At 55.2% G+C, this 21,946-nt stretch overlaps 7 protein-coding genes across 7 annotated transcripts; 1 reads left to right on the top strand and 6 right to left on the bottom strand.

Moving 5' to 3' along the window:
• Nucleotides 1-843: 843 nt before the first annotated feature.
• On the bottom strand, nucleotides 844-3,787 carry SODALDRAFT_198735 (hypothetical protein). Its single transcript, XM_028607187.1, has 2 exons — nucleotides 3,403-3,787; nucleotides 844-3,169 (listed from the first exon to the last, which is right to left on the bottom strand). Exons 1-2 carry the CDS (start codon nucleotides 3,408-3,410, stop codon nucleotides 1,096-1,098), a joined length of 2,082 nt encoding a protein of 693 aa, XP_028465312.1. The 5' UTR covers nucleotides 3,411-3,787; the 3' UTR covers nucleotides 844-1,095.
• Nucleotides 3,788-5,384: 1,597 nt separating this feature from the next.
• Nucleotides 5,385-12,651, bottom strand: SODALDRAFT_325097 (hypothetical protein; the record flags this gene model as incomplete). The annotated part of the gene is made up of 3 exons (XM_028609956.1): nucleotides 5,385-6,812; nucleotides 6,849-10,379; nucleotides 10,699-12,651. 3 exons carry the CDS (start codon nucleotides 12,649-12,651, stop codon nucleotides 5,385-5,387), a joined length of 6,912 nt encoding a protein of 2,303 aa, XP_028465311.1.
• A 440-nt stretch (nucleotides 12,652-13,091) lies between these two features.
• Nucleotides 13,092-13,899, bottom strand: SODALDRAFT_325096 (hypothetical protein; the record flags this gene model as incomplete). Its single annotated transcript, XM_028609955.1, has 3 exons — nucleotides 13,092-13,172; nucleotides 13,213-13,738; nucleotides 13,853-13,899. The coding sequence occupies 3 exons, from the start codon at nucleotides 13,897-13,899 to the stop codon at nucleotides 13,092-13,094; spliced, it is 654 nt and encodes a 217-aa protein (XP_028465310.1).
• Nucleotides 13,900-13,926: 27 nt separating this feature from the next.
• Nucleotides 13,927-14,959, bottom strand: SODALDRAFT_361214 (hypothetical protein; the record flags this gene model as incomplete). The annotated part of the gene is made up of 5 exons (XM_028614344.1): nucleotides 13,927-13,979; nucleotides 14,068-14,396; nucleotides 14,475-14,573; nucleotides 14,811-14,854; nucleotides 14,942-14,959. 5 exons carry the CDS (start codon nucleotides 14,957-14,959, stop codon nucleotides 13,927-13,929), a joined length of 543 nt encoding a protein of 180 aa, XP_028465309.1.
• A 730-nt stretch (nucleotides 14,960-15,689) lies between these two features.
• Nucleotides 15,690-17,167, top strand: SODALDRAFT_340759 (mannose-6-phosphate isomerase; the record flags this gene model as incomplete). Its single annotated transcript, XM_028612982.1, has 2 exons — nucleotides 15,690-15,836; nucleotides 15,932-17,167. 2 exons carry the CDS (start codon nucleotides 15,690-15,692, stop codon nucleotides 17,165-17,167), a joined length of 1,383 nt encoding a protein of 460 aa, XP_028465308.1.
• A 565-nt stretch (nucleotides 17,168-17,732) lies between these two features.
• On the bottom strand, nucleotides 17,733-18,411 carry SODALDRAFT_198666 (hypothetical protein). Its single transcript, XM_028607186.1, has one exon. The coding sequence runs from the start codon at nucleotides 18,313-18,315 to the stop codon at nucleotides 17,770-17,772; it is 546 nt and encodes a 181-aa protein (XP_028465307.1). The 5' UTR covers nucleotides 18,316-18,411; the 3' UTR covers nucleotides 17,733-17,769.
• Nucleotides 18,412-19,365: 954 nt separating this feature from the next.
• On the bottom strand, nucleotides 19,366-21,510 carry SODALDRAFT_198664 (hypothetical protein). Its single transcript, XM_028607185.1, has 3 exons — nucleotides 21,137-21,510; nucleotides 20,803-20,910; nucleotides 19,366-20,718 (listed from the first exon to the last, which is right to left on the bottom strand). The coding sequence occupies exons 1-3, from the start codon at nucleotides 21,329-21,331 to the stop codon at nucleotides 19,636-19,638; spliced, it is 1,386 nt and encodes a 461-aa protein (XP_028465306.1). The 5' UTR covers nucleotides 21,332-21,510; the 3' UTR covers nucleotides 19,366-19,635.
• Nucleotides 21,511-21,946: the final 436 nt, after the last annotated feature.

The following is a 21,946-nucleotide window of genomic DNA, read 5'->3' as shown; positions in this document are numbered from 1 at the left end:
GCTTTCCATCTTCGGTCTACGGAGGGATATCCTCAGTTTTCGAGGACAATATGGCATCTCTACGCAGTGCCCTGTTGTATCGATGGAAGCACAGGGTCTTTGATGAAGCGAGCCATGTACAGTAGGCAGTAGTAGTTATACGACCTGACACCAGTCAGGCCACGCAAATCTCCCTTGGAGTCTTAGAGACATGGAAATAAAATAATGAAGCTCAAAACATTGTAAGCCTGCGCCTCGTTAAGACTTGCCATGACTGATGTCCAGTCATTAGGCAGGTTTCTAGGGTCGTACGTAACATGGTTTCGAATGTCCTTTTGGTCTTGTTTGTTTCTTTCGAAAAGAAATATAGCTTTGGTATTATTGAGTATTTACTTGCCCACCGATTCTGCACACCACCTAGCCGCCACCTTGGAGAAACACCCAAGGACATTACGGATGATACTGGTCAGTTACCCCGAACAGCAAGTTAGAAAGGATCCGCACCGTTTTCAAGGCTTAGGTGTCACGTGTTCGCAGCAAGATCCAGCCCTAAAACCACGTTGGATTTCAGTTTTGAGTGTGATGCATGGATCATGTCCGTCTTCACATTAAATAAGGGGGGGAGGGGAATAGAGGGGACGGGATGATGCTTGTCACTAAATACAAACGAAAAGGAATCCCAACCCCGATATATGTTCCGTATGCCATCCAAACCAAGCCCGTACATGAATAATCAAAAGGCAACCACCTAAACTCCTAAAGTGCCTCCTCTTAGCCCGTATAGCTTTCGCCCTTGTCCGACATGCTTTGAAAGAGCAAGGGAAAACAAGAGGGAATGAAGAAAAACAACGCCAAACCCAAGCAACAGAAAAAAAAAAAAAGAAAAAAAAAAGCAATGCTGCCACTTATGCTACTAACCCGCAGCGAATATTTTGATGGAAACCCGAAGAGCCTTGTCGATGAGGCAAGAGCAAAATATTGCAGTATGTACCATGGGGTAAGTATGGTGCGTGAAACAAGAATGTATAGGCAAGAAGGCTGTGGCGGCATTTCCTCCATTGCGCGTGTATGTGCAGCGTTTCAATATGATATGTGCGGACTAAATGGGATGGGTGTTTATCCCTCCACCTTCGATATCGTGATGGACAGCCTCTTCGATTCGGTCTCCGTAGGCTCGACAGTATCGTCAGTCACAGTCTCACGGGACTGAGGGGAAGCATGAATAATACGGGGCGACGATGCTGTGGGAGCGCCCCCTTCGTCTGTGGAATCGGCGGCGGCGTCGCTCTGTTTTCCGATTTGGCCTTCTGTCGCCACAGCTGTGTCGTCTGCGGCGGCTGGAGGGGACTGGGGGCACGGCTCTGGCGGGACGTCCTGGCTCGGTCGAGGACTGCACTCGTGGTCCAGCAGCAGTGGGTGGCCGGCGGGAATAACGCCGCCTCCGAGACGAGACCAGAACATTTGTTCCCGAAGCCGGATGCTCTCTTCCCAGGCGGCCTTCTCGGCGTCTTCCTTATCAGTGCGCCAGTGGCCGTCCTTGAGGATGCGCAGGAAAGAGAGGAAGTCGCAGGTGGACCTGACCCGACCCAGGCAGTATTTGCAGAGAGGATAACGTTGCGCAGAGTCCGACTCGGTTGTACGAAAGCGGTAGGCCCGTAGATAACGCTCGTCCTTCCGATTATCGCCGCAGAGAGAGCACGGGTAATACTGCGGCTTGATGAAGGCAGAATAAGGCGAGTTGGAGGGAATGGGCTCCACCACGATAGTCCCCTCTATCATGGCGTTCAGAACGCTACGGCGCGCGAGCCACGACAAGCCAGGAGCCAGGTCCAGACGCAAGGTCGGTTCCACGTCTTCGGCCAGGACGCGTTTGTAAAACTTGGTCTCTCTCAAGGAAGGGAGAGGGGTGACGGGCTCGGCGGAGCCGGCGGCCGTGAAAGAGACCGGAGTATTCGGAGTCTGCGGTGATGACGAATTCGCCGCGGCCGGCGGGGCGGCAGCGTTCGGCAAGGACGAGGTTGAGCCGGTGGAGACATGCCTGCTTGACGTGCTACCGCCAAGGCCAAGCCCGAGCTTTTGCACGCCAGCAGCGAGAGAGCCAGAAGAGATGCGATTGGTACTATATCTTCGCGAGAGGCGCGCTAGCATAGTGAAGTCTTCGTACGAAGCCAGGTCCGTCCTTACGACAGGTTGGATCAAGTAGGTCAGGCTCGTGGAAGCGGTGGGAGAGACGGGCTCGGGAAGAGGGGTGGCGAAGGTGGTGGTGGTGATGTTGGTGGTTTCGGGAGAAGACGCATCGTCGTTTCTCAGCTCGAATCTGCTCAGGCCGGGGGAGGAAGGGACGGTGGCGGAAACGGCAACAGCAGCTTGTTCGTCTCTCTCGGTGGCCATCTGTTCCATGACGTCCTTCAGCTGGGCCAGCTGGTCTTGCTGGGACTGGAGTAAGGCCTCAGTGTCGGCGAGCTGGGCCTTTAGCTGGTCGTTCTTCTTTTGCAGGAGTTCCTGGTCCCTGCGGGCCTCCTCTTTGGCAGAAATGACCATCTTATTGGCCTCTTCGAACAAGGCTGTGGTGAGATTCTCGAGCTCGAGCTCGATCCTCTTCTTCTCCTTTTCCACGTCTTCTCTCTGGAGTTTTTCGGCAGCGACGCGGTCGTTCAGTTTCTTCTTATCTTCCTCAACGGTCCTCTTCCGCACCCAGACGTCGCCGGAGAGCATTTCGCGTTGTGTGGCGTTCCTCTCTTCCAGCGTCCTGATTTGTTGGCGAGCCCTTTCCAATTCGGATCGTGTGGCGGCGAGAGTATCGTCGAGAGTTGCTTGGTAGTTGATGGCGCTAATGAGCTTGTTGCTTAGGGTGGCCACTTCGGCGTTCAGGTCAGGATGGTGAGAGAAGGCATGGCCACCGACTACTGGGCTCATGTTTCGACTTCGCGGGTCGGGCAATGTGCTCAGCTCGGAATCGTCGGTATCGGGCATGGGGGAGCGAGGCAGCGAGCGCGGGGATGTGGCAGTTGCGGCCATGGCGGGCAACTCGGATGTGGAAGGAGACCTTGTATGCTGTGATCTCGGGGGCATCGGAGTCGGAGATTTCGGTACCGAGGAGCGTGATCTGTAGTGACCGAAAGGTCTGCCGTTTCCTGAAGCTGAAGACTGGGAATTGGAGTGCTGTGCCCAGCCGGCAACAGCGATAAAGCTGTGCCAGATACCATTAGCTGCGGTCATGGCGCGTCGTGCGTAGGGAGAGATGAAGGAGAGAAGACGCGAGAAGGAATGGCAGTTGGTGATGGAGGCATCGGTGGGAAAGAAAGATGTAAAGACTATGGGACGGGGGAGTGACAGGTGAACGGATGGACGGCGTGGTTGTATAAAAAAAAAATAAAAAAAAAAAAAAAGGTAGGAGAAAAGCTCGGAGTCAGGTGAACGTACGAATCCATTGCTTCTGCGGCACCGCAGTACCTTGACTAATTAAGGTAGTCCGTAGCTGTATTCCGTAGACGCAAGTGACGAAGTCCTGGGCCAGCTGGAATGCGTTCCTGGACGCGGTGGAGGCGGAGTGAGACCAAAGAAGATGTTGAGGTGGGACTCGGCAATGAGCTGCAATTGGCGTTGAACCCAACCCAGCCAACAATGCAGCGGGACCGATAAAGGAAGCGGACGGAGGAGGTAACTTGGGTGAGACAGGGCGCGTTGGTGGTGGTGAGGGAGAAAAGGAAGCGGAGGACGGAGGGCGGAGGTACGGGAGCGGTTCACTGGCCACGGCAGGCGTCTGAGAAACAACAATGCAACTGCGACGACAGCAGCAAGCAGGTCGCGAGGCGAAGAAAATTCCAGGCGGTACGACGTATTGGGGCGTTGTCGTGTTGCCCAACCACGACGGCAGGAAAGGGGCGAGAATTGGTTGATGATGGGCGCGCGAGCTGGTGCGGCGCGGCTGCAGTGAAATGTTTTGGGCCAACGAGAGCGGAAAGCTCAGCAAATAGCGAGTCGGAGGTTACCCCACATGCCCAAGGGGTAAGGTACCTTAGATTAGAGGTAACTAACTGTACCTTATGTACGTTGTATGTACCTAGATGGGTGAACGGCTATCGGGGGGAAGTTGAGTCAACGTTGAAAAGGGGAAGGAAGGATATATGTGCTGTGGTCTCTTGGGAGAGAAGCTTGACCCAGGTTCGTGAGTGCACCAAGTACCTAGGTGGACGGTGGACGGTGGACGGTACAAGAGACGAAAGGCGAAAAAGGCGCAAGGCAAGAGAGGAAGATTGAAGACGATGGGTGTGGAGCGCGACTACCTTGCTGAATGCGGTCGGAAAATGAAAATACGGAGCGACCCGAGACTAGAGAGGACAGGAAGGTGGGTTTCAAAAGAAGCAATAGCACAGCACGTATGTTGTTCGGTGGCACTGGAAATTTAGTCTGGAGCTCACTCAATTGGGGGCTATGTGGTGAAGGAAGGAAAAGCCAAGTACGGGTTGAATACCTCATGGGTACATTAATTACTCCGTAAGGTATTCGCTACCCGCTCCCCCAAGAAATGGGTACTTTACCATTAACCTTTCACTAGTGTCCAGCGCCCTGTGCGTATTTCGATCCTAGCCCACGTGTAGATCCTCCCACTGACCACCGCGAGCACTTTGCTTTTCACGTCGTACGACAAGCTCACGACTAATGATGACGACATGTGTATTCCGTACCTAGTGACCTTCTTCATACGGCAGCTGTTTCCCACCTTTCCCACCTTAATTACACCATACACCAGGCAATCGCCGCGTCACATACACTTTATACATACTCCGTACTGGGTGGTACTTGGACACGCTGATACCTTTTCGTCCTTGCTGCAGAAGGTACCGACCGGGTAGCGACTTGGCTGGTATTTATTTCCCTTGTGCCTCCTCGGAAGGAAAGAAACATTCGAGTTGTGCCACATGAGAACTCGACGTTACCTCATCCTGCGCCCTCTTTGAGCAACATGTAATGTAAATGTGAATACGTACCAGCTGCTATTATGATATCTCTGAAGAATCTCTAAACAGAATGAATCCCTGCGATAAATGAAACTCCGTGACATATAGGAAAGAGATTATCCTTTTGCTGGCCTTCGCGCTAGAAGCTAAACAGCAACTGGAAGGTAGTAGTTAAATAATAGCATAGCAGCAGCAAAATAGAAAGAAATATACCAGGGTATTACGGTTGTTGCCTGCATAGACATAAGAAATATGTGTGTACAAGACTGATCCAATAGGTGTCAAAAAAGGAAGAGGTGGGAAAAAACAAAAGAAAAGAAAAGAAGGGAAAAAAACCCCCCGGGGTGTTGGGGTGTTGGGCTTCGGCTTGATTAGAAAAGAAAAAGAAAAAAATAGCGACCGACCCGGCTCAAAAGTCGCCATCGGTCTTCTTGTCGTCTTCCTTTATCGGACTGGGTCGTCATTCCAATCCTCGTACCCGCCGGCTGCATACGGATTCCACTCCATGCCGGGGTAGCTCGTGGCACTCATCTGGGGCGCCTCATCGTCCGTCTCGTCCCCCTTCGCTCGGCTCGCCTCCGGGCCGTCCTCGTCGGGGTTGTACACGATCTTCTCCTCCTGCCTATCGACATGGATGATCCTCTTGCGCCCGTCCTCGCTGTCATCGAAATCGGCTGCGCTGCTCTGCGCAAAGTCAGGGGCCGGAGCCTTGGCTTTCTCGCCGCCATCCTCCGTCTTGTCGCCAGACACAGGGGCTGCCGGCTTGCGCGGCGTCGCGTCGTAGATGTCCCCGTCAACCTGGTTTGCCTTTTGCACGTTGACGCCGAGGTTACGGGCCGTCGGCGTACCTGGTTCAGGTCCCGGTTGTTGTTGCTGTTGTTGTTGTTGTTGTTGTTGCTGTTGTTGCTGTTGTTGTTGTTGTTGTTGTTGCTGTTGTTGCTGTTGTTGTTGTTGTTGTTGCTGTTGTTGCTGTTGTTGCTGTTGCTGCGGTAAACCCTGCGTCTGCCCTTGAATGGCAGTGGTATGATTTGACCCCGCGGGGCTTCCGTACCGCCGTCTATCAGTTTGCGTGCTGTTCGGGGCCTGTTCTGCCGGTCCACTGTTCTGAGAGCCCTGCTGGAGTGGCGCTCCTCCCAAGCGCCGTTGGGAATTGTTGGCGACATCATACACCGCAGTAGGCTCCCCATCCGGCTTATCGCGAGGAACGAAGCCGCCCGCCTGACTGACCGCTTGTTGACCCGGCGAGCTTGAGTGCTGCGACGAATTCACGCTCAAGCTCGAATCTGTTCCCGCCTGTCGGACTCGGGCATACTGCATCGCCGGTTGGCCCTGTTGTGCCTGAACATGTGGTGGGAAGACGTGCTGTTGCCCCTGGACTGCATGCGCCGGATGCGTTGCTCCCGGAATGGAACGTCCGACGTCGTAGGGTGACGGCACAGTCATGCCTTCCCCATGGACCGCGGCGTAGCCTTTTGGAATGGGGACCTGATCGTACTGACGCTCCACGGATGGTCTCGGCGGCTGCTGTGTTTCAGAAGAACGCCCGGCCCCGGGCGCGTTTGTCAGGGGACCAGGCGCAGGGCCATGAGTCCCAGACAGCTGGCCAGCCGGCGGAACTGGTCGTCGCCGCTGGGATTGTCCCGGACCAGCCTGCACCCGGGGTCGGAAAGGACCGCTCCCGAAGAAGGGAACGGCTGAAGGGGTGACAGGTCGTTCTTGCTGCGGCGTGTATTCCTTGCTGGCCGGTTGTGACTGTTGGAAGGGCGGCATCTGCGGCTGCTGTTGCACTCCCTTGCGCAGCAGTATTTGTGGCGTTTGTGCTTGCGGTAGAGCCTTTTGCGGATCTTTGGCCTCCGTCTGCTTCGACGACCTCTTGAATGCACTCAGCAAAGACTTGGCCGCACTTACTTTTGCGACCTTAGGCTGTGCCGGTGCGGGATGCTGTTGTCCTAGCTGGCCTCCGAGCCCTTGGCTGACGAAACCTTGTCCCTCCCCCGTGCTCGACGCGACAGGCACCGTCTGGGATCGTTGGGCTATCGTTGTGGGAGGATGCGCAGTCGGCCGACCCGAAGCCGCAGGGACGCTGGGAGGCGTAGGCAGCGAACTCCAAGAGCCTTGAGCCTGTTGTTGTGACAGCCACTTCAAATCATCTTGCCCGGGGCTTTGTGATCTTGATGGGTCGGGGGTCTCCTGCAGTGACCCGGCTGAGACGTGGGACGCTCGTTTGTCCGGCAAGGAACCTTGCGACAGTGATGATGTCTGCGAGATACCCAGGGCATGGGGAGATGGCGAGGCCGATCTACGAAGCAACTGTGCACCATCCGTTTTCAAGGGGTCGCCGTTTTGACTGGATACCGCTGCATGTTGTTTCGGGGAGGCTGAGACTCGGGTGGCTCCGTCTAGCCTATCAACTGTGATGTCCTGTTGGGAGGGGGCGGGATGATCGCGATTGAGATTGTTCTTGGAAGGTAACTGGTTGCCTGTGCCTGTGCCTGTGACCGTCTCGCCCTTATCCCTGACCGGTTGCCAGGGGTTAATCACTGAGCCGGAGGGGGGGGCGCCACTCAGTCGGCCACCCTCACGTCCGGTTGGCTGCATCGGTCGAGTTGTTGTGCCTTGGTCTTCTGCCGGCGCCGGGGTTGCTCCTCGAGTCGCTCCGGGGGCGGAAGGCGTATCGGACAGCGCACCGGCTGATCTAGCGGAAGATTCAATTTTTTGAGATTGGTGATCGGTGGTTATGGCATCAGTTTGAGAACCAGAGGCGTCAGATTCAGGCTGGACTGGCCTGATAGACGATTCAGCAGGCCTAGGCAAATTCTGCTGATGGACGGGCGATGCAGGGACGCGGTTCAATGGAGGAACAACCCCGGCCACAGGATGAACAGGAGGGCCTTGTGTCCGGAAAGGGGGTGGATGTTGGCCATAAGGAGATGCAGGGGTGGACACCGGCGGAGAGCCTGCCTTCTGCCCGGATGGCGCCTGCTGTTGACTCGCCGGAGGCACATCCCGGTATCCCAGGGTCGGCTCGCTGAGATGATGCTGCTGCTGTTCTTGCTGACCATCTAGTTCTCTTCGAAACACCGGTTGCTGTTGCTTCTGAGTCTGTGGTTGAGGATCCCTCGTGGTAGAGGACGATCGGTTGAAAAGACCCGAAAGGAAGCCGGTTGTAGACGAGTGACGACCCCGAGACTCCCGAGGCGCGCCGGCTGGTGCGATATGGATAGACTCTCCGTCACCAGTCAGCCTCGACCCGGCCGTGTCGCTCCGCTGCCTCCCTCGGCGTTCAGCAAGAGGACTAGGCACCCCAGGCTGGGTGTTGGGAATACCAGAATGCCGGCTATGAAAGGACGGGGCTATCGATACTGGCGTGCTGGGTTTGGGTTGCCCGTCCAGAGACGCTGAGGGACGGTGGAATACCTTGCTTGTGAGAGCAGAGAGTCGTTTCTTCGGTGAGTTCTGACTATGAATGCTGGCCCCCGAATCGTGCAGGTTGCTGGTAGTTGACGTTCGAGAGAGACTAGGCTGACGAAAGGATGTGACCCCAGCAGGGCCCGGCGCATTGGACCCCCTCCTTTCCTCAGAAGCCCGTGGTCGAGGAAGAACCTGGCCAAGGCGTGCATCGACCAGTGACGGGACACCAGCAGCGCCGCCTTCATGACCGCCGGGCTGGCCCTCTGCTGCGGCTTTTGGTCGGCGAAGATTTACGAGGAAGTTGCTGGAACGTCGGCGTTTCTTTTGCTCGGCAAAGTCGTCCGTAGCAACACTCGATTCGGAGACGTCATCGCCCCCGGGGTCTCCCCCGCGTGACAAGCCAGGGGTGCGGTCATCAAGAATCGAGTTCCGTCGGTCTTTAGACCCGGATCGCAGGCGAACACCCATGTCCTTGAAAAAGCCCGAACTTCGCCTTTCCCTGCCTCGGACATTCTCTTGAGAAGGGCCGGCGGCAGCAGGCAGAAGCTCGCCTCCCTGGGTCCGCTGAAATGGAATATCCACCTGATTGGGAGGCTGCTGATGCATGGGAGACGAGAGGTCTTGGGAAGTTCTCGGTACTCCCTGCGGGATGACTTGCCTTGGGTCGGCGGGGCCGCCGAAGAGGGCCGGATATCGACGGGCAGACGAAGGGGGTGTTTCAGATAGCTTCTGGCGAGGAGGCACTGGCACTAGTGGACGGGGCTGCCCGCCAGATTGGGCTGGGGCCGGAGGTGGAAGACTGGTTTCTTTGTCGAACCCAAGAAACGGCTGACGAGGAGGCGAAGCATTCATGAACTGACGGCTACGGCTGGCGGGCAGCAGCGGTTCGGACAGGTGCGACTCTTCCAATTTCCAGGGACCCTGGGGAGGCAAATGCTGAACCGGGTTGCCTTCCGGGCCAAGTGGCCCGAGACGGAGGGGCGCCCGCATGGTGGCCGGTTGCATTTGATTGCTTCCTCGGTTTCGATTCTGCGCAGGATGGTCCTCGAGCGGAGGCGGTATTGGCATCTTTTCAGGGTCTTCCCCGAGATCCCCTTCGGAGGACTCATTAGATGGTCGCCTCAATGTCGACGCGCCCAGCGTGTCTTCGGCGTGGCCCTGTCCATCATTTTCCCGGGTTTGCCCATTTACCGTTGATTCAGTGTCGATCAAGGTGCCCGAGCCCCGGCGCTCTTGCTGCAATGCAGCCGAGGTAGTAGGACCGGCGTTGGCGTTGGCGTTGGCGTTGGCGTTATCCGGATGAGTTGATGCACCTGCGGCCGCCAAAGTGGCACCATCTGCATCGTCTTCATCCAAAGAGAAGCCTTCCTTGGCTCTCCGAGTGTAGTTAAGGCCAAAGGTAGAGGCTCTTCTTATGGGCGGGAGGCCGATGAAGGAGGAGTTGCGCTTCGGCGACTGCGATCTGGGTTCCTGCGCTGGATGGGAAGTTCCATCGAGAGGCTGCTCATTATCCCCTGCGGCCTGGGCCCCTTCGGCCTGTTGAGCAGGCGCTTGGGGTTTCTCCGGTGGGACCGGACGATACGAGTCCCTGGCGGAAGCCGGATGAGGTTCTTCTACTACCACCCATTCGTCGGAAGAGTCATCGAGGAAATTCGTCCGGCTGACTTGCGGTCCTTTTGCCGGCGCGGTAGGGATAGCCGTCTCTGAGATGGGAGAGACTAGCTCCGGCTGGCCCACTCGACCGGTATATGGTAGGGTAGTTTGGTTCGGAGGAGGCGGCTGAGTGCCGGGAGGTGCCCACGGAGATTGCCTGTCATCAGGGAAGGTTTCGAAAGGAGACAGTCGCGCTGGCTGTGGAATCTGGGGAGCCGACGTCGGCAGACCAGGCCGATCTGGGTCGCTGGACGGTGGTTTTGGGTCACTGCCCGAGCCTCTGAGAGCGGTTCGGGCGCCGAAATTAATGCTCCAGGAGGTTCGGCGATCCTGCTTGGCTTTGGGCTGGCTGGGTGGCGGGGTGGATTCTTCGTTCTGCGGGACAAACCACATTAGATATAAGCTCACTTTTCATCAAGTCATCAGGGCATCTAGGTAGTTATCAAGGGAATACATGATCGTGTATAATGTCATATCATTCCTTATTTCGTACACCATGCCATCATTGGGCCAAGAAAGAAAAAATAAGAAAAGAAAAATAGAGGCGGAAGGACGGAGACACACGAGTGCGACCACATAGGTAATTGTCAGAAAAGGTCCAGCATTGGCCTGAGGAAAACGAGTGGAGAGAAAAGAAGAAAACATGTCCAGAGAGTGTGTTTGGTCCCAGTAAGAGAAATCATTAAGGAAATACCTTGTCCCCGCGGAGTTTATGCTTGCCCTTGCTCAGCAGCCCCTTGCCTGCCTTGCCCGCCGCGAGCAACAGCTCCTTGCCCTTCGCCCCGACTTGCCCGCTTGAATGCTTGAAATCGCTGGACGGTAAGTGTGAGCCCATTGGCATGCTGCTGGGAGAAGGCCGACCGGGAGGCGCACTGGCGGTGTTGGGCGCCGTGGCGTTGAGATACTGCTGGTAATACGGCTGTTGTTGTTGTTGTTGTTGTGCAGGTTGAGCACTCGTTGGCGGTTTCAACGCCGATCCTGGACGGGCATGACTGGCGCCTGGTTGCGCCCCCATCGCCATCGCCTGGAAAGACGATGAGACGTTGGCATAGTCAGGGCGTTCAGCCTGCAAATCAAGGAGCCAGCCGTTCAGCCCTGAGTCCATGGCGGCGAACTGAGCCCGCGTGTCGTTGTACTTGGCGACTCTGTCCACAGCATTTGGCAATTCTCGTATTTCCTTGAAAGTCAGGATTCTTTGGGTTGGCTGAGCGTGAGCTTGCGGTGCCGACGCCGGCGCATCGGATCCTTGCGACTGCGTAAATGCCGGATGGACGCCTGGCGCTGAGACGAGCAGCTTCTCTCCCGCCAGAGAGAGACGGTGCTTCTGTACTATCGAAGAAGATGAGTCTTGACCCGAGGCCGCGGATACCGGTGACGGTGGTTCGTGGGCTTCCAGGTTAGGGCGTCGCTGCCCTTGGGGCAGGGCGCTCACTTGAGGGGTCTGGTTCATGGTCGGCGTCGAATGATCAGGGGCGCCACTAGCACCCTCCCTCTCCTCAACGCCCGTGGAGAGCAATTCACGCCCGCTGCTGATCTGGGACGAGCCGGCTGGTTTTACAGGCTCGTGGCTTTCCGCACCCTGGGAAGCATCTTGTAGCGGTGAAGACTCACCGGCGACGACGGTTACCGGGTTGGCAGGTGAGTCGGCCGCGGGGCTTCCTTTCTCCGCGAGCTCCTCGGCCTCCCAGGAAAAGCGCCGACTAAGGGGTCGAGAACCTGGACCAGCCGTCGCATCGGAGTCGACTCTACGGGGACTCAGCGGGGGGATTTCGGAAACCCGGCTGGAGGTTGCGCCTGCGACGCCGTTGTTCGCGGACCCGGGGGCGGCAGCAGATGGCTTCGAGCCAGGGCTGTCTTGCTTGGGCAGTGGAACGTGTTTGTCATCCGACGCCGTCCAGTAGTCGTCGTAGACGCCACTCAAATACCTGCTCTCGCGGCCGAGATCAGGCTTAGAGTGGGCAGGGGCCTTATCAACACCCAAGCCATTCTCGTCACTAGTGGGTCGGATAGGACTCAAAGAGCGTATAATATCTTCCGTCAACTTGTCGCTCTCCTTAACGGGAGAGGGAGGAGGATCGCCGATTTCAGTCGTGGGTTGCATCCGAGGTTCCGTGGGTCCGACCAAATCATCCCCAGAGACATCGGTAGCGGGTTGAGCCCGTTCATGTTCACTCCTAGGGGCTTGGGCAAATTGGGTCGGGGTTGGGCTTGTGTCGGATTGCGAGAGATCGGCATCGGGCTGAGTCACGGGTGCCGAGTCACGACGACCTTGGGTCGCAGCAAGACCATCGCGGCTTTGAATCTCTCCCGCCTCATGCTCCGAAACGGGGGAGACGTTGTCTGAATCCACCGACCTTGCCGAAACAGGTGGGATGTCTATTTTGTTCTGTAGAGTCTCTGGCACCGCGGGTGGGCTCTCGCGGACTGATGAGTCAATAGGAACAGCGGGCTGCGGCTGCGATGGCTCCTGAGTCTGTATCGCTGCTCCGTCATTGGGGTTCGAGGTAGGCAGAGAGTGTGTTCCCCCACCGACGGACTGCGAATTACTGCTGGCACGGGCTGCGTCTCGCGTCGGCTTCTCAGCCGGCTCTGGTGTGGGTGTGGCGAAATCAGCAGCAGTAGCAGATGCACCGGCGTCCTCGTCCATCGTGGTGTTGGGTGGTGTGTTAGGCACGGGAGAAGGCCGAGGAGATTGGGCGGGCTCTTCCTGTACAGCGGCTACGTCTGGCGTAGGCGTGATTGTATGTGTACTTGACTGGGTTGCGTTGGAAAACAAGTCGTCCCCGAACGAGGACATGCGAGCAACGTCAGGAAGTTGGGGGCTGGAGGAAAAACGATTGGGTTTGTCTGCAGGCACGTCCGCGGCAGACTCGTCCGGCTGACTGCGGTCATGGTGTTCAGGGTGCCCTGTTGGAATTTGAGTGTATCCGTCGTTTTCTTCTTCCCTTGTGGAGGCGCGGGGAAAGTTGGCAGTCGTGTTTGCCTTTGGGTAGGTAGGTTGGGGTTGGGCAAGTACTCCGTCAAAGGCGTATCCGTAATCGCTCTTTCCCTCGACTGCAACGCCAGAATCTTGGGGCTCAGTCATCCTCATTCGGTGGGTGGCGCCGTCTGGCGAAACATCGGGGATTTTAGGAGCCGCACTAGGATCTGCACTAGAGCTTGAAGCAGCTGTTGCAAGTGCCGTAGCCGAATCTCTATCCAAACCTACTCTTCCCGCAACCTGGTGTTCCGTCTGGTGGGGCGATTCCCGTGCTTCGTTCACAGGATCGTATGGATCGGCTTGGGGTTCGTTGAGTTGTGCTGTCGGGTCCCTGGCCCCATTATGCGAAGCAACAGAAACTGGAGGTTCGACACGGTTGTCAGTCGATTGAGACTCCGTGCCACTCGCAAAGACAGAATCCATCTTTTGTTGCTCAACCGGTATCTGTCGACGCGGTAACGGCTCGGTCGGCTGCTGAGACGACGGGAGAGCTGGCGATGATGCCGATGCCGGCGCTGATGCTGATGCCGACACACTGGATGGAAGTGCGGGAGGAGGCTGGTAAGGACCGCCGACTCTCAGCGGGGCTACGGGCATGGGCGCCGGCTCGTCGCCAAAGTCGTCGCCAAAGTCGTCGCCACCCCAATCATCTCCGTCATAATTTGGGGCTTTGGCCTCGACCCATTTCCTCGTCTTTGTTCTGTTGATATTGGCTCGGTACACAGATGTGTCTGCTGCGGGGAGGTTGGGGCTCCTACGACGATCCAAGAGCTAGTCAGAACCGCTCCGCTACTCGACGGATGATATATAACACGCACGGCAGAGGGTCGAATGACGAAAACAAAATAGGAAGAAAGAGGGAACTCACAGGGGGCTGTTGGCCCTGATGTAAGGGTTCTGGTATGAGCCGTCCATTACGTCGACAAGTGGCGACGCACTGCCCTAGCTCCTCATTCTTTCCCTAGGTATCCAGAGGGCGAGATTGGCCACGACGGCTTTGTGTCGCGTGAGGTGAAATAATGCGTAACGACAGGCAGATACGAATTGACGCCGGGCACGATCGTTTTCGTCAAGAAGAGATACCAACGGCGGAGAAAGTCGGAAAGAGGATGGCGTGTTGCCAGCGGTCCAACAACCGAAGAATGAATGATATGACAACAGCAGGGGAGCAAGACTGGATTGAGAGGTCAGGAGACGATGGAAAAGAGAGGACGAAGGAAGGAAGAGAAACGAAGGGAATCAAAACGACGATGGCTTGCCGGAGAATAAGAGCAGCAGGTGTGGTTACGTACAACGACGACGACGACGACGACGACGATGACTTGGGTCGACGAGGGTGAGGTTGGGTTAGTTGAGGTTGGTTTGATCCTACACCAGTTGGCGAGTTGACGAAGGACGTCCCGCGTCCCAACCTATCCACAATTAATTGCCAGCTAATACTCCGTCCTACGAAGTACTTGGTAGCGGTAAAATTACGCCGACACGGCAACCTGGTTTGTGGTTGATGAGGACAAGGGGTTGGAACTACTTCGCCTGGGGACAAGACCAGGGACTCGGGGCGGAAGAAGTCCTTTCCCCGCAACGTTGCGCTGGGAGTGTACACCGGACGATCGTTATATGGGTTAATGATTAGGTAATTACACTACCTTACGTTGGGTCTATTCGTCCGAATCCCCCCGGGTGGGTCACTACCTTAGAGATGGGGCTGAGGCGGTGCACAAATAAATTCTACGAAGAAATTACAGAGTACCTAGCTTGTTGTCACATAAGGTACCTTAAGCTTTGAGTAGGTATCCGGACTACCGTGTACATCGTACTGTGATTACGAAGTACCCATAGAGTAAGGGGTCTCAGTGTTGAAGGCGAGCATCTATGAAGTGGGGATGTATATATTGCGTAACGGATACACATTGAACAACAGCATCTCATTAGCATCAAGCATTTCTTAGCGGCTGACATTCCTCACTTGGTTCATGATGGGTCCAGTGTCGGGTGTGTTGGACCAAAGGCTCTATCTGGGTGAGGTACCTGTTCCAGCCACCTACAACGATGTCGGGGTCCCCGCCACAGATGCTATTTTTACACAGTGTCATTTAATCCCTGCTCCGAAGGTACAGGGAGATGCAGGCATGACAACGTTTGAAGTAAACAGGGGAAAATGTAGGTAATAAAAATAAAAAAGGTTGGAAAGTCTTGAATTTTCCACAAAACTTTCACGCTATCCCAAAGAGGTAACAATTTGGCTTAGTTTGCGCGGAGTATCACTCATGACAGGTTTTGGCTATAAAATGTTTAATGTTTCTAGTGTCTGGATTTGGAATCGCACCTGACGTCAAACATGAATCACGTTCCATACCTAAGGTACCTAGGTAAAGGTACCTTACCTTAGGTACCTGTTGTTGGGGCAGGTAAGGTAAGGAAGGTAAGGTACTCTACTGGACGCGGGCACGCCCTCATCTCAAGGCACATCACAACCTCCCTCCTTAACCATCAACCTACTTTTGTAATTTATGTTCCCCTATTTCAATTCAAGACCGTGATTCCTTTATTACCTTTCTTCAATTTCACCAGAGAAACAACGTAATTTTTACGTGGAGTCTGGACACTTCTCCTCTTCCTCTGCTCCGCCATTGCCTTCTTGTCTCTCTTCTCTCTTACACTCTTACTCGTCTTACCGGACAAGACCTTACGTGAGCATCATCAATATGGTGCCCGTACCGCTCATTCGTCTTCAGTGTGGTGTTAATTCATATGAATGGGGAAAGAAGGGCTCTGAGTCGGCTGCTGCGCGTTTTGCTGCTGCCACTCCAACTGACAGCCTCTCTATCCAAGATGACAAACCCTACGCAGAGGCAAGTCTCTCTTCACGGCCTACCTGTCTCTCGTGATGCATTCTCTCCATCCAGTTAAGGTGCCCAGCTAACCGACAAGTCAATCACCTTTACAGCTCTGGATGGGCACCCACCCTAATAACCCGTCCAAGGACTGGGCTACAGGCCGCGCACTAGCAGACCTCGTTCAGGAGAATGCCCAGCTTCTCTCCTCTTCCGTCATAGCCAAGTATGGCACCCAGCTCCCTTTCCTCCTCAAGGTCCTTTCCATCGACAAGGCCCTCTCCATCCAGGCCCACCCCAACAAGAAGCTCGCCGAACAGCTTCACGCTCGTGACCCCCAGAACTACCCGGACGGCAACCACAAGCCTGAGATGACCATTGCCATCACCCCATTTGAGGGTCTCTGCGGTTTCCGGCCCCTGAATGAGATCGCTCACTTCCTCAGAACTGTCGAGCCCCTTCGAGCCATCGTCAAGCCCCACAAAGCAGATGAGTTTGTCTCCTCCATCGAGACGTCGGCGTCGTCGTCTGCCGAGGCACCCTCGGATGAAGTTCGCCATCACAACAAGACGGCCCTCCAGCATATCTTCGCCTCTCTACTTTCCGCCACCCCAGATGAGATCAAAACAGAGACGGCCAACCTCGTTGCTCTGGCCCAAAACGAGGGCGAAAACTTCGCAGCCGGCGGCACCCCCTCCTCCTCCTCCGGTGCCGTTCTCTCGGAGCTCGTCACCCGCCTCAACCGCCAATTCCCGGACGATATCGGCCTCTTCGTCTTCTTCTTCCTCAACTACGTCCGCCTCGCGCCTGGTGAGGCCCTTTTCCTTGTGGCTGACGATATCCACGCCTATCTTTCCGGTGACGTCGTCGAGTGCATGGCCTCCTCCGACAACGTCGTCCGTGCCGGCTTCACTCCCAAGTTCAAGGATGTCACCACCCTCGTGGATATGCTCACATACAACACCGCCCCGATCGAAGACCAGAAACTGCAGCCCACCGAGTACCCTTACGCCACCCTTAACCGCGCCGCGTACTCGGCCGGCTCGTCCGTCGCCCTCTACGACCCGCCCATCGAGGAGTTCAGCATCGTCCGCACCGTGCTTCGTGGTGACGCTGCCAAGGCCATTTTCGAGCCCCTCGACGGCCCCAGCATCGTCATTTGCACCGCCGGTCGCGGCACCATCGGTGTCGGCCCTACCGTGGAGCGCATCAGCGAGGGCCACGTCTATTTCGTCGGATCCACTGCCGAACTGACCCTGCAGTCGGAAGGCGGCCCCGACGATGAGTTTATTACGTTCAAGGCGTTCTGCGAAGTGGACAACCCTCGCGATTTGGGCGAGAAGCTGTAATGGGGCCTACCGTATGATAGGTAAGGTTTGAGTTGAGTGAGACACGGTGCAAAATACTCCGATAAAAACGGATAGGACCAACCTTATGGAGGTGGAACCTCTGCAGTCTGGCCCAAAGAAACAAGAAGAGCATATTAATGATAGCAGGCGATTTGCTCACAGATACCTACCCGTGACAGTTTAATAGATGCATATATGCCTTCACAGCACCGGTCAGGCTTGATTGTGCTAGGAGAACGGTGATACGATGTGATTCAATTCGTCGCTCACTATAGCCGGAGAGAGGGAATAAAGGGTGAAAGAAGGGTTCTAGAAGGGTGAGGGAAGATATCACTTCCCAACACCAGTCATGTCCAGGTTGTCTTCTCCTTTCCTTCGTTTCTTTTTCCTTTTTCCTTTTTCCTTTTCTCTCCGCCTCCATACCAACCAACCCCCATGGGGTTTTTTTTTGGCTACACGTGGCCTGCAAAAGGGGGAAGGTGAACAAACAGAAGAAAACTTGGATACAACCGACCAGGCCAATGATTAGACCTCTCCTTGAATGCTGACAACTTTTGGTTTCCCCCCTTTTTTCTTTCCTTTTCTTCCTGTTCATAGGCACATCATGTCCATGGCATCGCTGAGCGTCCCGTCCCATCCACAATTATTTTTGCATGGTGTAAAAATGATGCTGCCTTTTCTGTGCCTCTTGCTTTCTCCGAGGAGGTAGATGCCGTAAACTCGGCCAACACCCTGAACATTGAGCCGATACGCCAGGAGAGGACGAAAGGAAGGAAGAAAGGGGGTGTATTACCCATTACCGAGTGTCTGGACCATTGCCCAGGGACATGAAAAGGGAATACAGACGCCTGAAAGCCCAATGCTGAGAACGAAGAGAGAGAAGAGGAGAAAGGAAAAAGAAAAAAGAAAAAAAGAAAAAGAAGAATTGAAACATGGCCCTCGGTCCCGGGTAAAGTGAACAATGTCGAGCGAAACAGGAGAAATGACGCAGCAAAAAGCAAAGCCAAACAAACCGGGGCCTCTAAAACCCCCTTCCCGAGTATGTGATGGATGGGACACCCTCCATAGGGCTCGTAAAAAGACTCCTCCGCGTGAGCATACATAATCTTCTTCTTCTTCTTTTTTCCTTTTGGTTTTTGACGCTCCATGTTTGCTCTAGACAAACCCAATGACGGACCCAAAGAAAAAAAGAACAGAAAGAGAACCGAGCCAGAAAAGAAAGAAAGGGCGGGACAGGGACAAGAGAGGGGAAAGCGGAAAGGTCCCAAGGCTCACGTAGCCTGGACGAGAATAGTTGACCTGTCCCAAAAATAACCGGCGGCCTCCCTCTTTATGCAACGTCATGTTACACACAAGAACTCAAGGGTCGGGAAAGAAGAAAATGCGAGCGAGAATCCCGTGCTACAGCATGTTACAGCGTGATGTGGGCAGGCCGTACTTTGGGCTGCGAGGACAAGGGCCTCGTCAACGAGAGAGAGAGCGGGGTCTGGAGGCAGCAGACCAGTCGACATGGGTAAGGTCTGGTGCGAGTTGCGGACCCGAAATCTTGACAGAGTAAAAAGAAAGGTCCAGAAGAGGAACCCGTAGACCCGGTTGGCTGGCGTGGGCCTCGAAGGGGCGTTGTGATGTCTGCCGTACATGGAGATCGGAATCGGGTATCGCCCGCCCGGGTCGGGACGAGCGTCGAGAACGAAATCCCTTGTTGCGAAAGAAGGATTTTTCCGCGATAACCGACTCGTTGGGCATGGCAAAAAGCCACGTCCACGTGCTCGGGTACAAACCAGAAAAGGCCCTCGGTCCTCCTCTGCGATGTTGTCCTGGGCCGACGGCGACCCGATGGGCTGTGTCTCATGTGGCGACGGAAAGAGAATATCACACAAGAGAAACGACGCCAGCCCTGACTCGCAGATATGACATGCAGTGGGCATGCATACCAATACCCTCTTCAGCCAATTGAAGTTTGCCAGGCGGAAAATAGAAGCCTAGTGCCGTCACACAGCCGTATCCCAGGCACAGGAAGACGGCGTGCAAAGGGGGGGCAAGGGTAGGTCAGGGAGACGACAACAGCGCACAAAAGGTAGGACAGGCAGGATTATGGAATAAGGGGAAAGAAAAAGAGAAGGAAGGCGAAACAAAAAAAAAACGGAAAAAGGGGGGCCGGCGCTTGATCGAAAAGCAGCCACAGAACACACAGGGAGGGAAAAGAGACAGAAGCTGCAACGTCGATAGTACACACAACCAAGACACAAGAATGAAGGACAAGACAGCAGCCCTGACGTCCGAAACTGCCATGGCTTTCGCCCCCCACCCCCCCTTTTTCAATTTTTCAATTTTTTCGTTGTTCTTCCGTGGGGGCTAAACGCAGAGGCAAGAGGGTGAAACTGGAACGAGGTTGAGAGGACTCTCGCACGAAAGCCAGACATAGGATGGCCCGCCAACCAGGGGCCCAAGTTGCTCCCCCGCCTGCCCTACGCTGCGGGAAGGCTACCTGCAGCAGTCCGGCGCTGGATGTCCGCATGGCCCGTGACACCGCTGGGCCCGCCACTGCCGCCGATTCCTGTCGTAGCTCCAGACATCTCTGCCGTCGTGGCAGTCGCCCCTGTGTTCGTGGGACCGCCGCCCGGCATCATATAAGCAGCTGCAGCGGAGACGCCGTGGGTATGATCGACGTGGTGGTGACTATGGAGGGGAGCCGATGAGCTTGGAAGTTGGGGAATCATGTAGGGATAGCCGTTGGAAAGAGTCGAGGTGCCGCTGCCCCTCCTCGACGAGTCGGCGTACTTGTACGAGAGATCGCTGTTGGAACTCTGGTTCCGAAGGCCTGATTCTGATTCGGAAAAGAGGGAGCTCCCTGAAGAGGAACTCGGGTAGACATCGGTTCCACATGAAGTTGACGTGGAGAGCCGGTGACTGGAGGGGATGCCAGAAGAAGAATGATACGTGGAGACAGATGGGCCGTCGTACCCTGTGTAGTTTCCAGGCATCTCTGTAACTGCTGTAGAGGGAGAGCCTTGCGTCGAATCCTCTGGGGAGGGCTTGGGGGAGCCGTAGTCTCCTCGGTGAGATGCCACTGCCCGGTTCACCGGCGTAGGGAGCAACTTATCATTCGTTGCAATGGTGGAAGGCAAGGAGGCTGCCACAGTAGATAGCGAGAAATTGGCCGTCTCAGCACTGACAGGTGGACGATGGACACAGTTATAAGTTGGATCTGTGCCGGTATACATGCCGTTCGCCGATACTGCCTTGGCATTCGATGCCATCCTGTAGAGGTAGGTCGGGTCGTTGCCGTAATAAGCATGAGGGTAGCCAAAGCTTGCATAGTCGACGCCGTCCTCGCCGTAGGCAGGTGGCCAGCTGGGTACACCAGAGTAATACCTGGACGGATACTGGTAACCGCTCGATGGCGGGTGGTAGCGGGAGAGGCTGTCGGTCATTTCTGGAGGGTAGTGTGGAGAGAAGGGGGAAGCAATGCTGCCTCTCGCCTGGAAGACTCTGGCCGAGTCCATGTCGTATCCGAAGTTCTGGAAGATCGCCGTCTCCGTAGCATTAACCTACGTTGGAAGATAAAAAGAACAACCAGTAAGCGACCTCTTCTAAGAAGTTCGGAGAAGTTAAGAGGAAAGGATGAGTCTAACTCTCAAGAACTGGCATGGCTCGGCTCCGGCACTTTTACAGTTTTGACACGGTAGTCCGTTTCCCGGATCACCGCTACACCGAATCTTACGTTTTCGGCAACGGGCACACTGTCCAGTCAGTTTTGTATTAGTGATAGGTGAGGGGGGAAAGAAGATATAAAAAAAAGAAGGAAAAAAAGGAAGAGAAAGAAAAAAAAAAAGACAAGTCTCACGAGAGCATCTCGAGGACGGGCAAGGAGGGGACCACGCTGCGCCCTTGAAGCAGGAAGAAAGGGGGCCCAACAAAAAAAAAAAAAAACAGAAAGGGGAGCTCGGGAGGTGTAAAGATCCTTACAGCAAGGGCGATACGCTTCCGTGGCGGTGTCGACTCTGCTTCGGGCTCTCGTTCACCCATGGCCTTCATATTGGAAGGCCGTGTCTCTTCTGACGAAAGGTGATATCGCTGGCGTTCGGTGAAAGGCCCAGGAAATCGCGGGCCAAGACGGTTATATCGTCCTCCGTCAGTAGGGTAACAGATAGGGTTGACCATCGTTGTTCTTGCGATGTCTTTTCTGCTCTGGTGGAATTTCCGTGTTGCCGAGCACGACGAAATGGCAAAAAGGGTTTGGGCACTCGGCGATTTGGATCTTCAGTCCCGAGCTGACAGGGCGGTCGTCGGATGTTTTCGTTTCTCTCTCTCTCGGCACCGAGGGCCCGCCACCGGAAGGTCTTGATACACGAGAGTGATCTCGGCACCCCCTTGTTTAGTCTGTTAGTCTGCCGCTGTGTCTTGCTTTCTTGTCAAGATGGAGGCCGAAGACTGTTGGCTAGTGGCCAGTTGAAATGTTCCCACGGGGTTTCACAGGAAGCTTGCGTGGGGAGAGGAAGTCAAGAAGGGGAGAAACTTGGTTAAGCTGCTGAAGAATAGTAAAGACGTAAAGACCGGAGAGAGCGGAGGAAAAACTGAAATGGGAATTGGTTGTATCCGGTGTTGTTATAACATAAGGATCGCTCAGCTGTTAGTAACGGTCCTCGTCGCCCCTGAAGCTCACCGTCGTGTGTTTGCATACCCCATCCCCTTCTTCTTATTACGGGCCTCCCCCTTCCTCGAAAAAAAAAACGAAAAAAAAAAGAAAACAGTGGCCCTGTCATGGATCGATGGTCT

The sequence above is a fragment of the Sodiomyces alkalinus genome (genome assembly GCF_003711515.1).
Source record: "Sodiomyces alkalinus F11 unplaced genomic scaffold SODALscaffold_7, whole genome shotgun sequence".
Classification (NCBI taxonomy): Eukaryota; Fungi; Ascomycota; class Sordariomycetes; order Glomerellales; family Plectosphaerellaceae; genus Sodiomyces; species Sodiomyces alkalinus.
This window is presented reverse-complemented; position numbering and strand designations above follow the sequence as displayed.

What these genes read in the sequence shown, in the direction of transcription:
- SODALDRAFT_198666 (XM_028607186.1), bottom strand. Translation starts at nt 18,315, where the DNA reads ATGGAGCGTCAAAAACCAAAAGGAAAAAAGAAGAAGAAGAAGATTATG.
- SODALDRAFT_198664 (XM_028607185.1), bottom strand. Translation starts at nt 21,331, where the DNA reads ATGGTCAACCCTATCTGTTACCCTACTGACGGAGGACGATATAACCGT. An exon ending in GGAAGCGTATCGCCCTTGCT is followed by an intron (nt 20,911 to 21,136) that starts GTAAGGATCTTT and finishes CTGACTGGACAG; the next exon opens with TGTGCCCGTTGCCGAAAACG. An exon ending in AGCCATGCCAGTTCTTGAGA is followed by an intron (nt 20,719 to 20,802) that starts GTTAGACTCATC and finishes CTTCCAACGTAG; the next exon opens with GTTAATGCTACGGAGACGGC.